The 24,521-nt window shown below is 32.1% G+C and overlaps 1 protein-coding gene across 1 annotated transcript; it reads left to right on the top strand.

The window, feature by feature from the left end:
- Positions 1 to 11,751: 11,751 nt before the first annotated feature.
- Positions 11,752 to 23,580, top strand: LOC127722266 (uncharacterized). Its single transcript, XM_052229159.1, has 4 exons — positions 11,752 to 12,065; positions 13,508 to 13,552; positions 15,352 to 16,035; positions 23,570 to 23,580. The coding sequence occupies exons 1-4, from the start codon at positions 11,945 to 11,947 to the stop codon at positions 23,578 to 23,580; spliced, it is 861 nt and encodes a 286-aa protein (XP_052085119.1). The 5' UTR covers positions 11,752 to 11,944.
- The last annotated feature ends 941 nt before the right edge of the window (positions 23,581 to 24,521 follow it).

The following is a 24,521-nucleotide window of genomic DNA, read 5'->3' as shown; positions in this document are numbered from 1 at the left end:
CAACATAGGTCAGCTGATAGCCATTGTGTATAGGTAATCGGTAGTCACCCTGGCGCCTCAACAAAATATTATAGAATACTCTGTAGCCAAAGTAATGCCACAAAGTAAAAATGTATATTCTAGTCATGAAAATGTAAATACAAGTTGGTGTAATAAAATGTATGTGTAATTAGAATGATTGTTTTTGTATAAGTTGTAAAAGTTATAAAGGAAAAACAGAGGATGGAACCTCTACAAAAATGAGTATAATATACAGAAAGTCTGTAGTATTTTAATTTTGGTATTTGTGAATTACAATTAACAACAGACAAAGAGAGACAACTCTAGAACAATTATTAATCACTTTGTGATTAAAGGAAGGACTTCAACATAGTTTAGAAAATACGTCAACAACTCTTGATCGTTGTTCTTCATCTCATTGTTATTCGTTCAGTATTAATATAGGGTCTTCTTCTATGAGTATTGCAATTAAATGGCGATTGTAGTATTTGAAGGTTATTTCCTCATGTTATGTACGTGAATTCAGTAGAGGTATTGAGTGGGTTACTGTTACATTGCTATCAGCCAGGTGTTAGCTCTTACCCGAAGTCCAATGATACTGCTAACCTACTTTGAACAATTATTAAACAACTAGTTGTGTTTGTTTAGTCTAAATATATATTTGTGGAGATATGTTTTGGCTTAATTCGGTACATCATTGAAGGGAATATTAACAGCCATATATCTCTAATATCAAAAGAATAATACTATTTTTTTTACATAATATTTATTTTCTAAATCAGATATTTCCCAACGAATTATGATTAAAGAAAGAAGACAAAACGGGGCGAAAACGTTAATACTGTCTCTCTTTTCACAGGCAAACTCCAAGTCATGTTATTTTAGCATAGAATGATCATGAAATTGTTGTTATAATTTAATATGAAATGAACAGATTATTATCATTGTTTCAATCGATTAAGTGTCATTGTAGAAATACGGACATAGTTCAATAAAAGACTGGAAGTGTTGTCAACACGAGACCCGTCCAATAACATATGTTTTCCAAATTGCAATGTTCATGCTGTCGTCTTCTTTTAACGCTAATGGCAAAAAGAAATATGTTATATTCAAGTCATAAATCATAACATTCCTTAAATTTCTATGAAGATAATTTATTTGAAACAAATTGTCAACCGGATTAAGCAATACATATTTTTTAACCATAATAAGTTTTGATTGTGTACTGAATGATACATTAGTCAAGTGTAATCTTTGTGTTGTTGTTATTGACTTTTGTCTTAACTTAGCTGTTGTTTTTTTTTTTTTTTTTTTTGTTTCGTGCTGACCTGATAATTTATATATTTTGTCATAAAAGAGCCTTTTTATAGGCGGACAATACGGTGTGAATTGTTTAAGTCCGTACCCTTGACGTATCGCGTATCGTTGCGTAACATATTTGATAACTTTTGAATATTTGCATCACTGACAATCATACACCATTTTTTTTTGTTCTTGTGAACGTCCGGTTCAATGTATAATTATGATGATCATATTTTATTCATATCGAGGATAAGAATAAAATAATTCTGAATCCTTTAGATATATTCTCCAAAGAAAGTTGAAAGGGATGAAGGATGACTTGGAATGATATGTTATAGCCTTTTTATACGAATTCATGCTGAAGCTTTTGATATTAACCCTTTGTTTTGGATTTTATTAGTTAGTCCTTTGTTTTCTTTTTAGACTTTTGAAATCTGTTGTTGGGTTTGGGTTTTTTTTTCAAGATCTTTTACTTACTGTCTCAAATTGTAAACTTTTTGTACGTCTTGTTTTAAAACTTTCATGGTATCATTATTCAATCGAACTATAGATTTATTTCTAATATTCTAATGCAATTACAAACAGAAATAGTACTTGTTACAAACATTTATCAAAATGGTATCTAACGAACAAACGTAACACATTTATTTATATAAATAAAATATTTACAGTGTTAAATCAATGTAAAATATTTACAGTGTTAAATCAATGTAAAATATTTACAGTGTTAAATCAATGTAAAATATTTACAGTGTTAAATCAATGCAAATTATTTTTATGGATTTTTTTTGGCAGAAGACAAATGTAGACAGTTGAATAACAGCCATATAAAAACAAAAAAGCGTTTTTGGTGTTTAAAATGATAGTGATATTCTAACAGTATGTAATTTGAACGCATGTGTGGATGGTCATGGCGACTAACATTACTAAAGAAGAAGATAATTTTCTTCGCATTGTTTACCTAAACTACCGAGTAGGAACAACATCGCTCAGGAGGTATTTTGACAGGGTCCATCCTAACTTGCCATCAGACTTGTCATTTCCAACAAATAAAAATATACTTTCTGACCTACACAATCCACCTAGAGGACGAAAAAAAATATTGTACCAGGAACAGTGGAACATACTATACCCTTCTACAGGTAAATTTCCATTAAAGAAATGATTATAAATATATTTTGTGGTAAAGAAATATTAGGATACTCAAACAATATAATTCGATGAAAAAAATCACCATCATGAACTTGAAATTAAAAAGAAAAAAATCAAATCGTGACAAACAAAATTAAAATTATGCAATACTGCATCCTTTTCGGTAGATTTCACTGGAGTGTAAAGTATTTCCAGCTACATAATTGACACGCGTTTTGGTACCAATTCCGTACTTAAATGGACAACTAGTATTTGAACATTAAATTAATACTGTAATCAAACTGATATTTGAAATTTTAAAATGGTACAAAATGATATAATTCATAATGTTGTGTTTTCATATACTGATCTGCAAGTCTTATCAGGTCATTATCAGTTCTTTGTTTTGACATGATTTATAAAGGCGCCATTACTACCATACACGGTCTTAAATTTACCTAACAGGATGATGATTAAAGGTGTTCCAAAAATTTAAAAATAAATCACATTTGACGAGTTTCTATTAAAACAGATCAGGAAATTTGTTTATTCTGGAAAAGTACTTGATTATCCTTGTTTTGTAACAATTTTCAGTGTTCGATGGTATCAAAAAAAAAAAGACGGTATTTACAATACAAAATACATTGTACCAATGCAACATATTTATGATAAGTCTAAAATACTAAACAATTATTCCATTCCATATGCTACGCGTCGCTAGGTAAACACAATTTGAGACAGTCAAATCTACGTTTGTTGTAGACATTGTAGTTGCTAAAAATAAGATGCATAAAAAAACTGTTTAACGTTATTGGTGCCCAAATCAAACATTCGATTTCCTGTGTGTCCGCTCAACAATTGAATACAATTTGACAAGTAGGAGAATTTTGGATGAGAAATGTGACTCTTTTGTTTATTATTGAAGAAATCACAAACAAATTCCAATATTAGTAATGGCGGTTCCCTCTGTTGCTGATCCGCTTCCCCTTCCGGAGAACATGAGAGCACCCCCAGTTTTTGTAGGAGTTCGTGTTGCACACTCTTTAGTTTTCTATGTTGTGTTTTGTGTCCTATTGTTTATCTGTTAATAATGTATATCTGTTGGTCTTTTTTCTTTTTTAAACATGGCGTTATCAGTTTATTTTCAACTTATGAGTTTGAATGTTCCTTTGGCATCTTTCGTCTATCTTTTGCGGACAAACTAACCTTCATATTTACCTTGTTATCCAATCAGATCTATTGATACAAAAACTTGCTTTGGATAAATTCTGAATTAGACGTTTTTCGGATAATCACTTGCGCGTTTGTAAAAAAACCTGAAGGAACGAATTTATATTTTATTTTCATAATGTTTTGTAGGTTCACATGCAGTTTCCTCTGCCGATTTGGATGTAACTTTAATGGTTTGCCTTCTACGAAATTTGCAACCATATGTCTCACCACCAGCTTTTGGATTTGATGCCCTACCGCCTGCTGGGGAAGTTACATATAGTGCTCATATAGCTCGGATAAAATATTATAAAAATTTCCTTATTTCGCATTCAAATGATGGCAAACTATCTGATGCAGATTTTAAAAAAATATGGATGGATTTGGAAATGGTATTATATTTATCTTCATTATATTATTATCTGGTGGTAAAAGATAAACAAACAAACACGCATTTCATGTTTTAGAATTATCACGCTCCAGAGGAACATACCAATTACGCCAGGGTATATACTGGTTACATTGTTTATAAATCGGTAACGTAAACAGTAATTAAAACATTCAATATGAGAGACAACAAGCAAAATGTATCCCTTCTGTATTCCTACTGTCTATTAATGAAAATGTACGGTTCTTAGCAATAATTAACTGATTTTTGTTTGCTTTACATCCAATGTCAAATATTTAATGCACGTTCAGGAAGAGAACAAATTAGAAATAAATACAAAAAGTAGGGAGTGTAAAAACATGTCGAAAAAAAGCTAAAAGTTATTTTACTTCTACGCCTAATTACCTTTTCGGGTTTTCTATGAGTAAATAGATGTTTGCATTTGTAACTTCGTATCTTACGTTTGTGGCCTCTATCAGCAACATAAGCTAACATTTAGGATGTTGGTTCCCGTTTGTAATAAGAGCTTGACAGGAACAGCCAAATTTCCAACGGAGTCCATGTATCTTCGATTAATATGGTAAAGTATTTTTTTCAGTAATTTTTAGGAGTATAATTACTGTGTTGATAATTTACTACTAATACATAGAATACAGTTAACATCCTTACAGACACGATCATATAAATAACATAAGAATATATTGTTAATTATAGGATTTTTGTTTGATAATTAAACAATATTATTTTGATTGGTCAACCAAAGAATTCAAATCGGTTGATATAATCGGACTTTTGAGACTATTGCTATTGCATTTCGTCTTGACAATATCATGACATACCAGTGTATGATATGTCTTACAATTCTTTGTTTGATGAGATATTTGTCATACATTTTCTATTCAATGATAATTGGCATAAATTCAAATTTGGTGAGGTCTATAAAAAATGACAAAATCAAATGCTATCAATCGGAACAAGTGAAAAACAACTGTCATATTCATGTACTTGGTAAAGCATTTTCTGAAGAAGTAGTGAGTTCATTTTGATTTTGTAGGTAGCTTAACCTTCCTCTTGTATAAAGGGTTGTCTGTGTATTAAGATAAGTTTAAAATGAAAATCGTATTATTTTTATTTTAGAAAATAAGCATCTTCTTGATTTTCCTTGTACATATGTACATTTGTAGGCGATAAATGGACTAGGAAATCAACAAGACGTTACAGATGCCGCTGATGCAAAATCTAAAGTTTTAGACTACAATGTGCTATTAAAACTTGGGAATCTTGATTACAGTATCCAGCGTATAGTCAAAAGATTAACAGACGATAGCGATGAACTAGCTGAGCACACTACAAAAATAGCAAAACTAGAAACATCTGTTGAAAGTATTGAAAAAGGTGATGTTTCAGACAAGATATTTTCCCAAATGCATTACAATGAATTTAGAATTTTACTGCATGTATTCCTATTTCTATTAGCAAGTGTTCAGCCAAGATGCTAGAAAATTGTTAAGACTTCTATTTGCAATGCTAACCATAATCGGTACTATTGAACTCTTTGTTCATTCCTGTGGAAGATAATATCATAAAAGCAATTATAATGCACCAACTGTATGCGGAGTTATTTCCCTTTCTAACAATGGGTATATGCCGCTTGTTGTTGATTGCTTGTCCTTGAGGGTTTCATCAGCTCTCTAATCAGTGCACCGTTACTAACATGATTCATTACATACCTTTCTTGAATAATTCATTGATCAATTTAGAAATTATTAGCTACCGAAGGAACTATTCCACGCTTGTAATGGTTGTATTGATAAATCCTTGGCTTCAAAATGTTTGAACGTGAGCATTCATTTTGAAATTAAATCCAGAACAGAGTAAAGAACGAACCAATTTAACAGTGTCATGATCATGTGAAATCACTCCTATATATGCAATATTCAGTAAGTCTACAAATTATTGAAACAAGTTAAGAAAATTTATCGATTTCTTTTATTATCAACATTCCGACTCTTTAGTCTTGCATCTATTAGAGCATTGTAGAGCTTGTATGTGAAATAATGACAACTTTTTTAATGTAAATATTTTCTGACATTCTGCTATTGTCCATTGATGAACATTAGCAATTATACCAGAATTATCGATATTTAGATATTAGTTGATAAGATTTACAATTCTGAAACTTCTTAAGGTGAATTCCAAACAATAATTTATTTGTGTCAGTGCTTACATTTTTGTACATCCTATACATGTTAAATTCATCAAATACACCACGCGTATAATTTGGTATATTAAAACGTTTCGTATATATAAAACAGATCTGTTTCGCTGAAGTCAAATTATTTGGCCTACTTTTCCTGTATATTCTTATGTTTTGTTTTTCGGGAAAACCTTTTTATGTTCATCTTTTGAAGCAGACATAATTATTTTACAAATAATGGTTTTTGCATATAAAACAGTATTGCGTAAAGCTTTGTCCGCTGGAACATCGTACTTATCGAATACAGTAGGCGTATTATTCGTTATATTAAAACTTCTATATGAGACTATATAGTTTCGCTCGAATGAAAATATTTGGCCAACTGATTACGTATATTTTTTTTAGAATAGATAGTAACGGTCCGAAAGGTAACTTGTTGTCGACTATTCATATTTGCATCATTTTGTAGTAAAAGAGAAAGATGTGTAAAGAAATCGCTCGCAACCTGGAGTGGTTATATAATATTCCTGTAAACTTTAAATTATTTCTGTTTTTTATTTACATACCTATGTCAGATGTAATATACAGCAATCGATGTATTGATACCTTATAGTATTTCGGTTTTCACACAGGCTTTAGTCGATTTGTCACTAGTATAAGTTCAATTGAATATTAAAGATGTCAATCTTTATACATTGTTTATTTACAGAAGTACAGTCAGTCAAGAAAGACGTTGATGTTAGGACTTCTAAAGGTATATTACATATTTAGAACGGTATATTATGTATGTTATATTAAGCTAAGACAGAGAGGACTTTTAGTGGGTTTACAAAAATATCAAAAATGCATAAAACTGTTTATTGGGTACTTAAATTTCAAAACAAATATGAAATATCGATTCATCTAGGTTTGTAGTAAGTGTTATGCGGTTTATCGCTGAATCTGCCAAGTGCTTCATCGTACTTTGTTGAAAACAATTATTCCAATTTAAACAAACAATTCTATAAAACTAACATTATTAAGATGCTAGATATTTTTATTGACAACACCTATTTTGACTGGTTGTGTTGCTCACACATTGCTTTCAATGTAATGGTATTCTATGCGACTGTCATATAATTGAGAGGTTTAGCTAGTTATAAAACCAGGATAAATCCATCATTTTCTACAAAAGGAAATGCCTGTGTCAAGTCCGAAATATGAGAGTTGTTTTCCTTCGTGTGATTTGTTTGAGCTTTTGATTTTGCCAATTGATAAAGGACTTATCGTTTTGAATTTTACTTGGAGTATAGTATATTTGCTATCTTACTTTTTTTGTAACATTGGAGGACGTTTTTTATCAACACATCTTCGGCATTTCAATGAAAACTAACTGTGTTTCTCTTCTTGCCGACTTATTCCACAGTTTATTACGAGACACACGTCATACAGAAGCTTCTTATGACGAATGAAAATGAACAAGCATTATCTTTTAATCTTAATTCAGCTTTATAGATACTGCCCAAGAAAACTTCAAGGTTCAAGGTCTCCATTTTGACCTTCCTATTTCTAAGTAGCAACATTCCAACAGCGCCTTCATTAAGTATGAATCTCCCAGTTAACACGATATAACAGACCTTACATATCCCATTATGATTTCCTTGATATAGGGCTGCTTTTTACAATAAATTTATTCAATCAAGAATTGAAAAGTAATGAAGTTTAAATCATACCTTTAACATTACGACATGCACCAGTAGGCTGACCACTATGTTTCACCGATGACGACGGATATGTCACAATTATCGTAGTCACAGTCCGTCCTCGAATGCGACCTACAAACTAATACTTTAAACTGGGTTTGTACTTACACGAGCAACATGGTGGGTGCAACATCTGGAGCAAGTTCTGCATACCTTTCTGGAGCACGTTCGATCCGGATTTATGGTGGGCTTCTTGTTGCTCAGTCCTTGTTTTCTGTTTTTTCTTGTTTTGTTTTTGCCATGCCATTGAGTTTGAATATTCCTTCGGTATCTTTTGCTTCTCTTTTATATTTATCTGATCTAGATAAATTACGTTATTAAGATTGTCCTTTCAATTCGTTAATTGGTAATATTTTCGACTCTCTAAACTACACTTCTACACAATCTTAACAAACAGAAGATTTCCCATTTAATACAATGGTTTTTTGAAGATCTAAAAGCAAACTGATATGCTGCGACTCGTTTTAATTCAAATTTAGATATGATTGATATACTTCCCGGATCTGTGATGAAGATGAAAGTTGTATATTAATCTAATGTAACCTGAATGTTGTTTTTTTCTAGATATTTACAAGGGAAACACTTTTAAAAAACTTGCAAGTGAGCTCATTTGCTATGCCCGTGTATGTGTGATGTTTTGGATTTTTGTGAACATTATTTACATATTTGAATTTCGTTACAAAACATTTCATATCAATATTTGTTACAAAGTTATTCTATATATTAAGATTTTAACAATTTAATTCTTCGTAGATTTAAAACTTCGTTTTTTTCTTTGATGAAAATTGTAAAACAAAAACCAAAAGTAACAACATAGTTTGAAATTATACCGCATCTTCAATTTTTTTTAAGATTGTTTTCAAATTATTGTTCAATTTTGAGCAACACAACAGTTATCACTTGTGGAACAGGATTTACTTCCCCTTCAGAGGCCCTTAAGTTTTTTTTTTTTTTAAATTTGGCAATAGAATTATGACGTTCTAGACTTATATATTGTTGTCCCTTTATTTTGATATTTTCACTTTTTCTATGTAGCTAAGAGATAAATAAAAAGGTAAAGAAGGAGGTTCACTTGACATCATTTTTTCAAAAACAAATGAATGGTGAACATAACACATTTTCTATGAATATGCAGTCATTACGTTTTTTTCTTAATTTTACAACGTCTTGCCAAAAGTGTAAAGCGTCCAGAAAATAGTTTTAACAGAAATCCCAAATTTAAGAGACCACTTCAGTGGTCTTGTAGTAACATGCTTGCCTCGAGGGCGACGGTTCCTGGTAAGAAACTCGGTCGGGGAAAACTAAAGAATTAAAAATGTGTTTTTGATGCTTCTCTGCTAAGCTCGCGTCATTAAGGAGTTGAATTGCAAAACAAGATTCAGAATAATGTTCAAGTAAGGTAATATGTCATTATGTAGACTGTTACATTGTGGAGTAGCTCGTTATAAATCAGTTTCGAACTAATACAAATCAGGGTTCATTTCATATGCGAAAGTACTGATTACTGAGCTGATGATATCATCGATCACTCGCAGTCTACAAACATCGGTATAAGTAAAAAAATGCCTCGTGTGGCGATCTTGTAATTTATTGAATGAATTAGGCGGAAACTTATCCGTAAAGATTATTTGTTACAAGATGTCATAAACATATTAATGGAATCAAAGTCACATCGTGAATGCCGTTATTTTTTTAAAAGAACTGTATTCATTAGCAATATAATGATCATTATTATGAATTGGTTATATTCAGTGTAGATGCCTTTGTCCCTCATTTATTTCAGGAGCTTTCAAAGAATTTAAAGATAAACTTGTTCGTTGTACAATACTTGATAAAGTGGTATTGGATAACTTGATTTCTAAATGCATCCTGACAGTGGACGACAAGGACGAGATAGATAGCCTTACAGACCAATCATCTCGTAACCAAACTCTCTTAGAAATACTGATGCATCGACCATACAATACCTTCAATATATTTGTTGAAGCGGTGAAAGAATCTGATCAACAGGCCCATACATTACTTGTGGCAAATATGGAGGCTATAGTTACAGACAAAGTTATGACTTTAAAAAATGTACCACAAAAAGACGAGATAGCAGGTAGATCCCTCTCAAATAATTGGTATAATAACCGTTGTTACGTTGTAAGGTCCGTGTTAACAGCCTCATTTGCTTTTTGTGTGTTTTTTTGACGTGCATGTACTGATTTTGAGATTTTTAACTTAATGTAAGCTAAATTATGCTTACGTGTTTAATATCATACGATTTGTAGTACCACTTCTTAACCCACATGGAATACCAAATTAATAGACAAAACCTAGAATTGAAAGTAATCCTTCTTTGAATTGACATCTGTTTTAAACAAAAAGATCGGTCATTATCCTCGGTTTGTAGTATTTTGAATTTTGGAAGTGTTCAAGTAAAGGCAACAGTAGTATACCGCTGTTCGAAAGTCATAAATCGATTGAGAGAAAACAAATCCGGGTTACAAACTAAAACTGAGGGAAACACATCAAATATAAGAGGAAAACAACGAAACAACAGAAACACTAAAGTGCAACAAAAAAACCAAACGACAATGCAACACACACAGAAACGAACTATAAGATAACAATTGACATTTTCATGACTTGGTCAACCATAATGTTTTAGACTTGTTCCTTTTTACATCTTCTTCATGTTCTTTGCGTTCTCTGCTTAATTCGACTCATGAAATTTGAATGTACGTTTTTTGAAGATGGTATAAATTCTTTAAGAATTCATAATATACATACTGTGGATTCATTATTATTCGTTGGGTACCAATTTTTGTGGGTTTTGTTGGTACAGGTGAACCACGAATTTAAATGTTCCACGAAATACAAATTTCTATCAGGTTGCATACAGGCTTTTGCAAAACCACGAAATCACGTATCCACGAAAAGGCAAGTTTTCCGCAATCCACGATAATTGGTACCCACGAAAATAAATGAATCCACAGTAGTATAAATAGACATTGATAAATCATTATTCCAAATAATCGTCTTATAATTAGGAAATACCCGATGAATATTATACGACAATAGTATGATTCAATTCTAGAATCAAGAATATGGAAATGGTTAGGCTTATTGAGATACCGTACATCAACCTTCAAAAACTAAATTACCGAGAAAAGCATAACTATCCGAACTTTGTTCTTTTTTAATTCTGAATAGAGATTTCCAGTTAAACGTAGTGTATAAATTGTTTTCTGTGAAGAATATCTGATAGAAAACCAATGATATTGGGTATCCATCCATGACACAAAATCAGTACATGCACAGCAAAAAACACTCAATAAGCAAAAGTCACAGTAACGCCTCTAACTCGGAGCAAATATGAATGAATCAAATCATAATGCCCAATAATGAAAGTAGATTATCAAAATGTTGAAAAAAGAGAGGCGGCGAAAGATACCAAAGGTTCTTTCAAACTCATAAGTCGACAAAAAAGACAATGTTACGACTAAAACAGGAAAAGACCAACAGACAAACAATAGTTCACAAAATATAACATAGGAAACTAAACACTAAAATCAGATAATTTAAAGACATCGTCTCAACGCATTTCACGGTCATGTTGTGTAACTAATGTTCAAGCAATGTTATAATATTACTAAAAAGAACATAAAATATGTATAAAATATAATTTAAGAAAGTGTCCGCTGGACAGGATAAACCATTTGATAGTTATAAGAGAGAGCATAGATTTCTAGCAATCGTTTAGTAATAGTTGTTTTTCATTACATTACAGGTATAGAGAAACAAACGGTTAAATTAATCAAATGGTATAACACAATAGTCCATAAAATAGACATTGATAAACCTGGAATACTTGAAAAATTATTTTCCAAAGAGCTTATTAGTCAACAGATTAAGTTAGTACTAACATCAGAGAACGCAACCTCACAAGAGAAAAGCAGAAGCCTTTTAGAAGAAATTATTAGAAATAATATGTCATCTTCCTATACTGCCTTTCTTGAATTTCTGAAAGAAGATATCTGTTATACGGAATATGCTACCAAAATAGACAAAACATATATCACCGACTTTGACCTCGAATTACTGTGGATTGGTGAGTTATCCAACAACTTTTTGAAAGATATTTTTTTACGAGATATGAAAAAAATGATTTTTTTTGATCGATCGTTAATGAAAGTGAAATAGGGAAATAATAATTCCCTTTTTTAAACAATCAGTATGGTTCAAATTTATAAAATAAGCTAAGAAATATCAACTATGAATTTTTCACCCGCAAGTAAATAATTTGACCTCATTCGACCTCATTGGATATGTATTCATGTGACCTTTAATTAACCCTTAGCTAGAGATGAATTACGCATAAAATAATAATTAGAAAAATAATGTCAACGTTGAAAGTTTGAAATCATTTGATTGACTAATTCGATCAACACCAGCGCATTCTTAAACTGGTGAAAACACTGATGATGAACATTTTTTAAACCTAAAATACAAACAAACATAGAAAAATACAATTACAGGAGTTCGATATCTCGTTATATCTTTATTCATGTTTATATCGCTTATATGACCGTCGGAAGTCATCGGAGGTCAACTCGATAATTTATTAGATGGCGTCTAGCCTAGAATACACATAAATCAATGATACATATTATCAAACCCATGCCTCGTAAACTGTTTATTTTAGACGCTTTATAATTTTGATATACGTTTCAGTATGTTATAAATCAAATAATATATGAAAATTTTAGTCAAATCTTTCAAAATGAATTTGACAGCCAATGCCCCTTTGAGCTTTACCAAAAAGAAATGATGAATTTCAGGAAATATGTGTTTATCAATACCTGAATTATGATAGATCAAAATATGTAATAAGTATGGCAAGCAACAGCTGGTGTTCTTAAATAACGTAATGTGGTCTTTCATCACTTGATAATGTTGATGATATTTTGTCTTTACATGTTATGGTTTTGACATTACTTAATAGGTTTTGATATATTTCAAAATAGTTTCGTCAATATTCAATGATTTTTTTAAATTACTTGATATGGTTGTTTTCTGACGTAATATAGTTTTGTTATTGCATAATATGATTTCTTGTGTCGTTAGCAATGTGGTTTTGTACCAAAAGTTTTACGGTTTTACAATACGAACAAGTTCCTTTCAGTGCTTTTTGTGGTTATTCATTAAATGATTAAGAAAAACCACGTCAAGATTTTGGAAACATTTCTAATTTTTATACGATTTCCATGAACATGTACTACGGCTATCCATCAAGTTCAAGTAAACATAAAAGCAACAATCCGAGTAAAAGATAAGAATATGCTATGAGTGTTACGCAAAACTATATAAGATGTAATGTCTGAACACCATTTCGACATATGTGGCATTCCAGATACATGTGTTGGTTCATTTATGATAAAACCTTACAATTACTGCAGTATTGTTTAAATGTCTGCCTCAGTGAAAATTTTCTGATCATGCTGATAATCTGACACAACCAACTAATATGCCCATCATAACTTTATCTGATAGGAAAGATGATGAAAAACGAAAGAAAAAGAAGAAATGGAATGACGGGTAAATATAAAATTATACGTTGTGAATACTTGTACTTTAGTTAACGTCAGCGCACGAAAATGATATGTGCGTAAATATTGAGCAAAGTTTGCACTTAAAATGAAAAACGGAACAAACATAAAAATCTTCACATACCAGACTTAAAATTATGTATGCCAGACAGCACGATTCGTCGATAAAAGACAAACTGGGGACGCTCGAATACAAAAGACAAAATAAAGTACGAATCTTAGTTCAATAGCATTGAGGATGCAGTTAATGCAATCTATTCCTCGGATGGAATATTCCTTAGTATTTTGAAAAATTCAGAGTTTTGTAAACCTTTAATTTATAATCAATATAATCATAGCAATGATGATTCATGCCAACAAATGAGTGCCGACTATTGGGCTTTGAGACCATCGGGTATAAAACCTAAACCAACATTGGCGTCGACTAAACAAAAGGGCATTTTCCTGTTAGGCAATAAGGGTTAACGTGATGTAACCCACATTGTACCTATGTTTAGTGCTATTTATCTAAATTTATTAAAGAAACAAACAAAGGCTTCCATTCTGAGTTTCTTTAGAAGATACATTATTTTTAATTAAATAGTTCTACAAGCTGAATTTTGAATCATACTGAATCATGTAAAAGTGGTTTGAACATACTCCAAACGACACAAGATTCTGTAATAAGTAGTTCCTAAACTGCTCAAACGCTTAACTTCACTTTCGTACGCATTAAACAACCGGTGCTTTGTTTCTCAATATTTAAGACCACAATTATACAAATGAATTCGCATATTTTAATGTCTCATTCAGAAAAGTTGACTTTTTGTGGACGTCACATGCAGCATTTCTGTAAACTTTGACTTTTTATTCACTCGACACGTGAAATCATATCAAATATTAAACTCAGAAGTGTCTGTACCAAGTAAAGAGTATGGCAGTTGTTTTTCACCTGTTCCATTGATTGATCGTTTTTTTATTTTATTTCTTCAGGTTTATTACACTTTCCCCTTTTAATTTGTCTTGGGGTTTGTTATTTTTTGTAATCTTTTTGACCTGCGTCCTTCTGACAGTGATAAGCTACTGCCAGCATAAACCATAGGATAATTTTTCCGATACTTGATGTACGAAATCAACTAAAACTCTTCTGTAAAAGCATGGCCATTAAAAGGAGTTGTTGTTGTTTTGGCAAGGATTGTTTTTATCTTGACATCTTTTTCTTATTATTAATTCACATCATGTGTAATAATAAGATAGTAGGTCAGTAACACCCAACTTCTACGTTTTGTGTGTCTGGTTTGATGTTTTCCTCGGTTCGAATGAATTACATATACGCTTGACATTGATCACATGAACTTACTGGATATCTATTGCCGTCTCATAATGTATTTCATTATTTTATATAAAGTCATTTTTTCCGTGTTACATATACAATCCGACAAAAGTTAAGCATCACCTATTTTTATTGCATCGAAAACATTTTCTTTGAAAAACGTCAGTTATTCCTCGAAAAAGAGAAAGCATTCATGTAGCAATTTTGCTAACATATACCATAAACACACCATAAACTGAAGTGTGTGCAGGTTCTATTTTTAAATTATGCGTTCAAAGAAAAAGTGCAAACTACACAAAACAGAAACGGAATTTCAGTTTCACTGTGATTTCATTATTTTACAAAAATTAACGCCTAATATCATTAAAATCTCTAAAAATTATCTTTTGTTTGTTCGGCAAATTTAATGTCAAACAAATTTCCATTTTTTACTAGAACATACACATTATAAGCTATATTTTTTATAAACATTCTAGATTTCATGATTGATAGAATAGATAAATGGAAGAAGGATGACAGTTTTTATATTGAAACAAGAGCGACAAATCATGTGTTTTCCTGTGTCAGCAAATACAAATGTGTAAGTGTGACAGGACCATCTGGTATTGGGAAAACTGCACTTGTCAGACATGTAGCTCTCCGAATGGAAAGAAATGGCTACACAATCTTTACTGTGACAGATGCAAGAGAAATAAAAGATCAATATAAATCCGACAGAAAAACGTTGTATATTGTCGACGATATGTGTGGAAATTTTACAGCAAACCAAAGTCGGATAGAAGAATGGAAGAAATCAAACAATGATGTACAGAGTATCTTAGAAAACAGTAAATATAAGTTGATATTAACATGCAGACTACAAGTTTTTCAAGATAAGGGGTTTGATAATTTAGAGATTTTCAAAACATGTGAATGTAACTTAGGCTCTGAAAAATTGTCTTTAACGTCTTATGAAAAGGAAAAAATGACGATAATGTATTTTAAAGAAAATGCACTCGAAGCATTAGAGCACCTAGGTGAATATGAGTTCCTTCCATTTTTATGTAAATTATATGAAATTGAAAAAACAAATCCACTCTTCACATTAGATATGTTTTTAAATGACCCATTTTCATTTTACAAAAAAGACCTTACATACATGTATAACGATTGTATAGAAGGTAAGTACAAATACTGTGCTCTGCTTTTGTTAGTTATTTTTGATAACTATTTAGAAGGAGAAAAGTTTACAGCAAAGGATGCTAAACTTAAGGAAATAATAGAAGACATAAAAGATGTATGTGACATAGATGAAAATATAACAGGTAGGAAACTCAAGACCCAAATTGAAATACTGATAGGGACATTTGTGATGTATGATGAAGGCATTTACCAAACTATTCATGACAAACTGTTTGATTTCCTAGCTTTTTATTTTGCAACACAAAAACAAATTATCGACATATTGATAAAACATGCCAAAGACAGATTTGTTCGTGAGAGATTTGTTGTTACAGTTGACAATGAAAGTACACCTTATTCAATACTTATCTCTAGTGACAAATTGCAAATGTACATGAGAAGGGTGTTTGATGATCTGGTTAGTTCGTGTAATGTAAATATCAACATAGTTGAAAATAAAAATCTAAAGAATGTTAACTTCCGCACTATGTTCATTGACTTCATGAGACATCTATCCAAACATGAAATAACTGCCTTAATGGAAAAGTCAAGCGCAAATTTTTTAAATATCATGTTTGTCACGAGAAAGAAAGACATCAAAGATAAGGTTGCATATGTTTTCAATGAATATAAATGTTTTGGTATTGTTTTACCTGATGATATGTTACATCAATACACTGATAAATGGTTTAATGCTTTAATTAAGGCTAATTCCACTGAGAAATTTGTAAAAGAGAATAGACTTTTGAAATGTGTGTCATTCCGTTCTGCTTTGCAATTCTACATGAAACAACTAGACATGGAACACGTCGCTTCTATAATTCAGATTTGTAGTACAGATTTCTTCAATAGAATGTTTGTCATGACAGAAAATGATGTCATACACTCTGCTAAGGAACCAAATGAACGTTTTGGTATCATTATTCCAGAGGATTTGATGCAGCATTACATTGGCAGGTGGTTTGACGATTTACAAAAACACGTCGGGGAGAACATATTCGCGAATGATATAGGTATGGTGTCGTCTGCCTTTCGATTACACCTGGAAAACACATGGTTGCTTGGTGAAGTCATAAACAAAAATAGACCCTTGAAAAATATTGAATTTCGTATTGCTTTACGTATCCACATTAGACAACTAACCACAGAACAAATTGCTTCACTCATTCGTACATCAGGGGATTCTTTTCTTAATACAATTTTTGTTATGACAGAGGATGATATCAACGACAGTGCTGAGAACAAATATGAATGGTTTGGTATTGTTATTCCAGATAACATGTTACAGAAATACATTGAAAGGATTTTTAATGGTCTGACGAACGAATTTTGGATGGTAAAGAACATAGATATAAATAGAGCACTCAATAATGCTAAAGGTCGCACTGCTCTTTGTGCACACATGAAACAACTAACCAAAGAGAAAATTGCTGCACTAATTCAAAATGCAGGGCATTCTTTTTTCAATACAATGTTTGTCATGACAGAGGATAACATAAAAGACAACGCTAAGAACAAATATGAATGTTTTGGTATTGTTATTCCGGATGACCTGTTACAGCAATACATTGAGAGGTGGTTTGATGATTTGACCAAAACGAGTTCTGTAGAGGCTGTTATAAAAGAAATAGATCAGTGACTAATGTTACGTTTCGCTCGGTTTTACGTACCTACATAAGACAACAAACCACGGATAAAATAGCTTCAATCATACAGACTGCAAACGACAATTTTATCAATAAAATGTTTGTAATGACAGAGGACGATATCAAAGACAACGCAGACAATGGGTATGATTGTTTGGGCATATTGATTCCTAATGATCTGTTACAGAAATACATTGAAAGGTGGTTTGAAGATTTGACCAAGACGTATTATGTAGTGGACATTCTAGGTGAAAATAGACCATTGCTTAATGCTACATTTCATTGTGCTCTAACTACCTACATGAGACAACTATCCACCGAAAAAATTGCGTCAATCATACAGACTACACAGGATGCTTTTATCAATACAATGTTTGTTATGTCAGAGGATGATATCAAAGACAATGCTGACCACCAGTATAAATGTTTTGGTATTGTTATTCCTGATGATCTACTACAGCAATACATTGCAAGGTGGTTTGAATGTTTGACTAAAACTAGACAGTTGGAGAAATTTCAAGCTTATAATAGACCAATGAAGAATGTGACATTTCGTACAGCCTTGTGTACCTACATGAGACATCTAAAGAAAGCAAAAATCGCTTCTCTCATTTGTGATGCAAAGGACGATTTTCTTAATACTATATTTGTCATAACAGAGGAAGACATCAACGATAACGATGATAACCAAAATGAATGTCTTGGTATTGTTATTCCTGGTGATCTTGTACAGCAATTCATTGCAAGGTGGCTTGAATGCTTAGCTAAAACCAGCAAAGTGGACAAATTCAAAAATATAAAGAATAAACAAATGAAGAATACTACATTTCGTGCTGCCCTTGGTACATATATTAGAGATTTAACGAGAGAAAAAATCGCTTTTCTCATTTGGAATGGAGAGGATTACTTTCTTAATACAATGTTTGTCATGACAGAAGAGGACAAAAAAGATGATGCAACAAACCGACATGAATGTTTATGTATTGTTATTCCTGATGATCTGTTACAGCAATACATTCAGAGGTTGCTTTATATTTTGACAATGACGATAAGCATAGAAAGAGCTGTAGATATAAATAGACCATTGATGAATGTTATGTTCCGTAGGGCTGTGCGAACTTACATGAAACAACTACCAACAGATAAAATTGCTTCAATCATTAATGAAGCAAAGGCTACTTTCCTCAATACAATGGTTTTTATGTCAGAGGAAGACATTAAAGACGACGTTGCGCATAGGCATGAATGCTTTGGAATTGTTATTCCTGAAGATATGTTACAGCAATACATTGATAGATGGTTTGAATGTTTGACTGAACCAAATGAATTAGATGAATTCAGTACTTTTAATGATTCAACAGAAAAACGTTGGGTCGAGAACTTCTTGGAAATCTGCAGACCTTTAAATAATGTACGATTCCGTACTGCCTTGCGTACCTACATGAAACAGCTAAACACAGAGAAAATCGGTTATCTCATTCAAACTGCAAGTTATGATTTTATCAATACAATGTTTGTTATGACAGAGGCTGACGTGAACGAAAACTCTGAGAATCAATATGAGCGTTTTGGTATTATCATGCCAGATGTTCTACTACAGCAATACATTGCGAGGTGGTTTTCATGTTTGCATACAAAACGTGAGTTGGAGGAAATCGAAGATAAAAACAGGGTTATAAAGAATGTTACATTCCGTGATGAGTTCAATTCCTACATGAGACAAATAAACACAGACAAAATAGCTGCTATCATTCATACTGGAACGTATGATTTTATCAACACAATGTTTGTTATGACAGAGGACGACATCAAAGACTACGCAACGAATCGTAATGAATGTTTTGGTATTGTTATTCCTGATGAACTATTACAGCAATACATTCAGAGGTGGTTTGATGATTTGACAAAGACGGATAGGGTCCTAGACATTATAGATACAAATAGACTTTTGCTTAATGTTCAATTTCGAAGCGTGTTACGTACTTACATGAAACAATTGGTCACAAAACAAATTGTTTCACTCATTAATACAGCAGAGGATTCTTTTTTCGATACAATGTTTGTCATGACAGAGGATGACATCAAAGAAAACGCAGCGAATCTGTTTGAATGTTTCGGTATTGTTATTCCTATTGGTCTCTTACAACAATACATTAAGAGATTGTTTGATGTTTTGACAAATACATTTTGGATAGAAGACGCTATAGATGTAAATAGACCATTGATGAATGTTATGTTTCGTAAAGCTGTACGTACCTACATGACACAACTACCTACAGATAAAATTTCTTCAATCATTCAAGAAGCAAATGATTCTTTCCTCAATACAATGTTTTTCATGTCAGAGGAAGACATAAAAGACGACGTTGCACATAGGCATGAATGCTTTGGTATTGTTATTCCTGGTGAACTAATGCAGCAATACATTGCTAGGTGGTTTGAACGTTTGACTGAAAAGACTGTGTTTGAAAACCAACTAATAATTGAAATAGGTTTACTAAGCGAAACTAGATTGGTCGAGAACTTCTTTGAAATTTGGAAACCTTTAAACAATGTACGATTCCGTACTGCCGTGCGTACCTACATGAAACAGCTTAACACAGAGAAAATCGGTTATCTCATTCAAACTGGAAGATTTGATTTTATCAATTCAATGTTTGTCATGACGGAGGATGACGTCAACGACAACTCCGAGGATGAATATGAACGGGTTGGTATAGTTCTGCCATATGATCTACTTCAGCAATACATTGCGAGGTGGTTTGCAGGATTGATTAAAACAAGTAATTTGGAGGAAATCCAAGATAGAAATAGAGTTATAAAGAATGCTACATTCCGTTCTGCACTCCTGACCTACATGAGAAAAATAAACACAGAGGAAATAGCTGCTCTAATTCAAACTGCAAAGTATGATTTTATCAACACAATGTTTGTTATGACAGAGGACGACATCAAAGACTACGCAACGAATCGTAATGAATGTTATGGCATTGTAATTCCTGATGAACTATTACAGCAATACATTAAGAGGTGGTTTGATGATTTGACAAAGACGGATAGGATCAAGGACACTGTAGATAATAATAGACCATTACTTAATGTTCAATTTCGAAGTGTTATACGTACCTACATGAGACAACTAACAAAAAATCAAATTGAATCATTAATTAATACAGCGGAAGATTCTTTTCTCAATACAATGTTTGTAATGACAGATGAGGACATAGAAGACGACGCAGCGAATCTGTATGAATGTTTTGGTATTGTTATTCCTGATAAACTTCTACAGCAATACATTGTGAGATGGTTTGAACATTTGACCGAAACAAATGAGGAATTTATCGAAATCTGTAGACCCTTAAACAATGTACAATTCCAGACTGCCTTGCGTACCTTCATGAGACAGCTAAACATCGATTATCTTATTAATAATGCAGGGTATGACTTTATCAATACAATGTTTGTCATGACAAAGGATGACGTCAACGAAAACTCCGAGAAAAAATATAAACGTTTTGGTATTGTTATTCCCGATGATCTATTACAGCAATACATAAAGAGGTGGTTTAAACGTTTGCATGAAACCAGTCAGTGTAAGAATTTTATAGATAAGAATAGACTTTTAAAGAATGAAAGATTTTGTACTGCTTTGAGTTGCTATATGAATAAACTAAATACGGAAGAAATTGCCGATCTTATTTTGAATGCAAAGAATTATTTTCTAAATACAATGTTTGTCATGACAAAGGAAGATATACAAGACAATGCCAAAAACCGTAATGAATGTCTTGATATTGTTATTCCTGATGATCTTCTACAGCAGTATATAGCGAAGTGGTTTGAACGTTTGACTGAAATCAATCAGCTGGAGAAATTTATAGAGAATAATAGACCATTGAAAAGTGTCACGTTTCGTACTTCTCTGTGTTGCCACATGAGACAACTTACAACCGAAAAAATTGTTTCTCTTATTTGGAATGCAGGGGCTGCATTTCTGAATATAATGTTTGTAATAACAGAGGAGGACATCAAAGACAACGCAGATAATCAGCATGAATGTTTTGGTATTATTCTCCCTGGTGATCTCTTACAGCAATACACTGAGAGGTGGTTTTATTATTTGACAAATACCAGGTGTGTCAAGAGATTCATGGATACTTGTCGACCATTGAAAAATTTTACATTTTTTTCTACTTTGTGTAACTACATGAGACAGCTAAACACAGAGACAATCAGTTGTCTAATTCAGACTGCAAACAATGATTTTATCAATACCATGTTTGTAATGATAGAGGCTGACCTCGGTTTCACGTCTAAGGACAGATATGAATATTTTGGTATTGTTATACCTGATAATCTACTACAACAATACATTGAAAGGTGGTTTGAATGTTTGACAACAACCATGGATTTAGAGAAATACATTAATAAAAATAGACCAATGAAGAACGTTACATTCTGTACTGCTTTGCAAACCCACGTGAAACAATTAAACATAGAGAAAATGGGGTCTCTCATACAGACTGCAAATGGTGACTTTATTAATAGAATGTTTGTTATGACAGAGGATGACGTCAACGACAACACTGAGATAATATATGAACGGGTTAAAAACACTGAGATTGACATTAAAGATAACACTGATAACCGATACGAATACCTTGGCTGTGTTATTCCTGATAGTTTATTACAAAAATATTTTGAAAGATGGTTGAATTGTGTGGAACAGTCCAATTTGGCGATAGAATACATGAATTATACTAGACCATTGAATAATGCTACATTCCGAAATGAACTTCGCACCTACTTAAGACAACTAAATACTGAACAAATATGGACCATCATAGGGAATAAAGGAAGAGATTTCCTGAATACAATGTTTGTAATGAATGAGGAAGACATCAATGACAACGCTGAAAATCAATACGAATGTTTTGGTATTGTTATTCCTTGTGATCTGTTAAATACATACATTGAGCGTTGGTTAGATCGCACTATATACAAGTACGAAACAGATAAATTCTCGGTAAAGAAGGCAATGGCTGTTAATAGACCTATGAAGAATGTTGCATTTCGTAAAGCACTCTGTTCATACATAAAACGACTATCCGCAAAAAAAATCATTCGAAGAGGAAGACTTGATTTCCTGAATACAATGTTTGTCATGTCAGAGCGGGATATCAAAGACAATGCTAGAAATCGACATGAATGTATTGGTATTATTATTCCTGATGGTTTGTTGCAACAATACATTGAGCGATGGTTTAATGGCTTGGCACAGACCGATTGTGTAGAGGAGTACATGATTATAAATAGACCTTTGACTAATGTGAGATGTCGGACACAACTATTGACATACATACGACAACTGGATGAAATAAAAATAGGAACCCTCATTCAGACAGGAAGTACAGATTTCGTAATTAAAATGTTCGTCATGAGAGAAGATGACATCAAAGACAACGCTGAGCATCAATGTGAATGTTTTGGTATTATTCTTCCCGATGATCTATTACAGCAGTACATTGAAAGGTTGTTTGATGGTTTGACAAGGGCCGATTCGGTAAAGGAAAGCATTGATGCTAATAGGTGTTTTGTGAATAGCACATTTCGGATATCCCTGCAAACTTATATAAAACAACTGACCCGGGGAAAAATCGGAAACCTAATTCAGACAGGAAGTAGAGATTTTGTCAACACCATGTTTGTCATAACAGAAAATGACATCAAAGAAGACTCTGAAAATCGACAAGAATGTTTTGGCATTATTCTTCCCGATAATTTGTTATATCAATACATTGAGAGATGGTTTGGTGGTATGACGAAGACCAATTCAGCAAAGCAGTACATTGATGTGAATAGGACTTTCATGAATTCTAAATTTCAGGCCAGTCTTGATTTATTCATTAGTGGGATAAATTCAGAGAGAATCTTGTTTTTGAACCGGGAAGGACATATTGATTATCTCAATACAAGGCGGGATTTGATAAAAGAAAATTCAACTAGTGAAATCAAGAGTTAGATGGTTTTTTTTTTATTTATTGCGCATCATGGTTGTTATTGACATGGTTTGATAGATTAAACCTAACAACTTTTTTGGAGACCTCAGTTAGTATTCACTTTTTTTTATAACAATGTACATATATAAATAGAGAAGTTAGTAACACTTGTGAATATTTATTTATTTTTAAATACTGTACATATGTAAATAGAGATTTCATTAAACCTGTGAGTTTTCACTTATTTTATAACAATGTACACGCGTAAACAGAGATTACAGTTAACATGTGAGTTTTTTGCTTTTTTTATAACAATGTACACATGTAAATAGAGATTTCAGTAAACCTGTCAGTTTTCACTTATTTTATAACAATGTACATATGTAAATAGAGAGTTCATTAAACTTGAGAGTTTTCACTTATTTTTATCAATGTATATATGTATATAGAGATTTCAGTAAACCTGTAAGTTTTCACTTATCTTTATCAATGTACATATGTAAATAGAGAGTTCATTAAACCTGAGAGTTTTCACTTATTTTTATCAATGTAGATATGTATATAGAGATTTCAGTAAACCTGTGAGTTTTCACTTATTTTTATCAATGTACATATGTAAATAGAGATTTCAGTAAACCTGTGAGTTTTCACTACTTTTATAACAATGTACACATGTGAATAGAGATTTCAGCTAACTTTTGAGTTTTTTTTTAATTATTTTATAATAATGTACAATCTAAATAGAGATTTCAGTAAACCTGTGAGTTTTTGCTTATTTCATAAGAATGTAAAGATGTGGATAGAGATTTTAGTAAAACTAGTCCGTAATATATGATTTGA

This window comes from Mytilus californianus, unplaced genomic scaffold, assembly GCF_021869535.1.
Source record: "Mytilus californianus isolate M0D057914Y unplaced genomic scaffold, xbMytCali1.0.p SCAF_12, whole genome shotgun sequence".
Taxonomy (NCBI): domain Eukaryota; kingdom Metazoa; phylum Mollusca; class Bivalvia; order Mytilida; family Mytilidae; genus Mytilus; species Mytilus californianus.
This window is presented reverse-complemented; position numbering and strand designations above follow the sequence as displayed.

Coding starts and splice junctions, on each gene's coding strand:
- LOC127722266 (XM_052229159.1), top strand. CDS start 11,945: ATGTCATCTTCCTATACTGCCTTTCTTGAATTTCTGAAAGAAGATATC. Junction 12,066..13,507: donor CCTCGAATTACTGTGGATTG/GTGAGTTATCCA, acceptor TTTATCTGATAG/GAAAGATGATGAAAAACGAA. Junction 13,553..15,351: donor AAGAAGAAATGGAATGACGG/GTAAATATAAAA, acceptor TAAACATTCTAG/ATTTCATGATTGATAGAATA.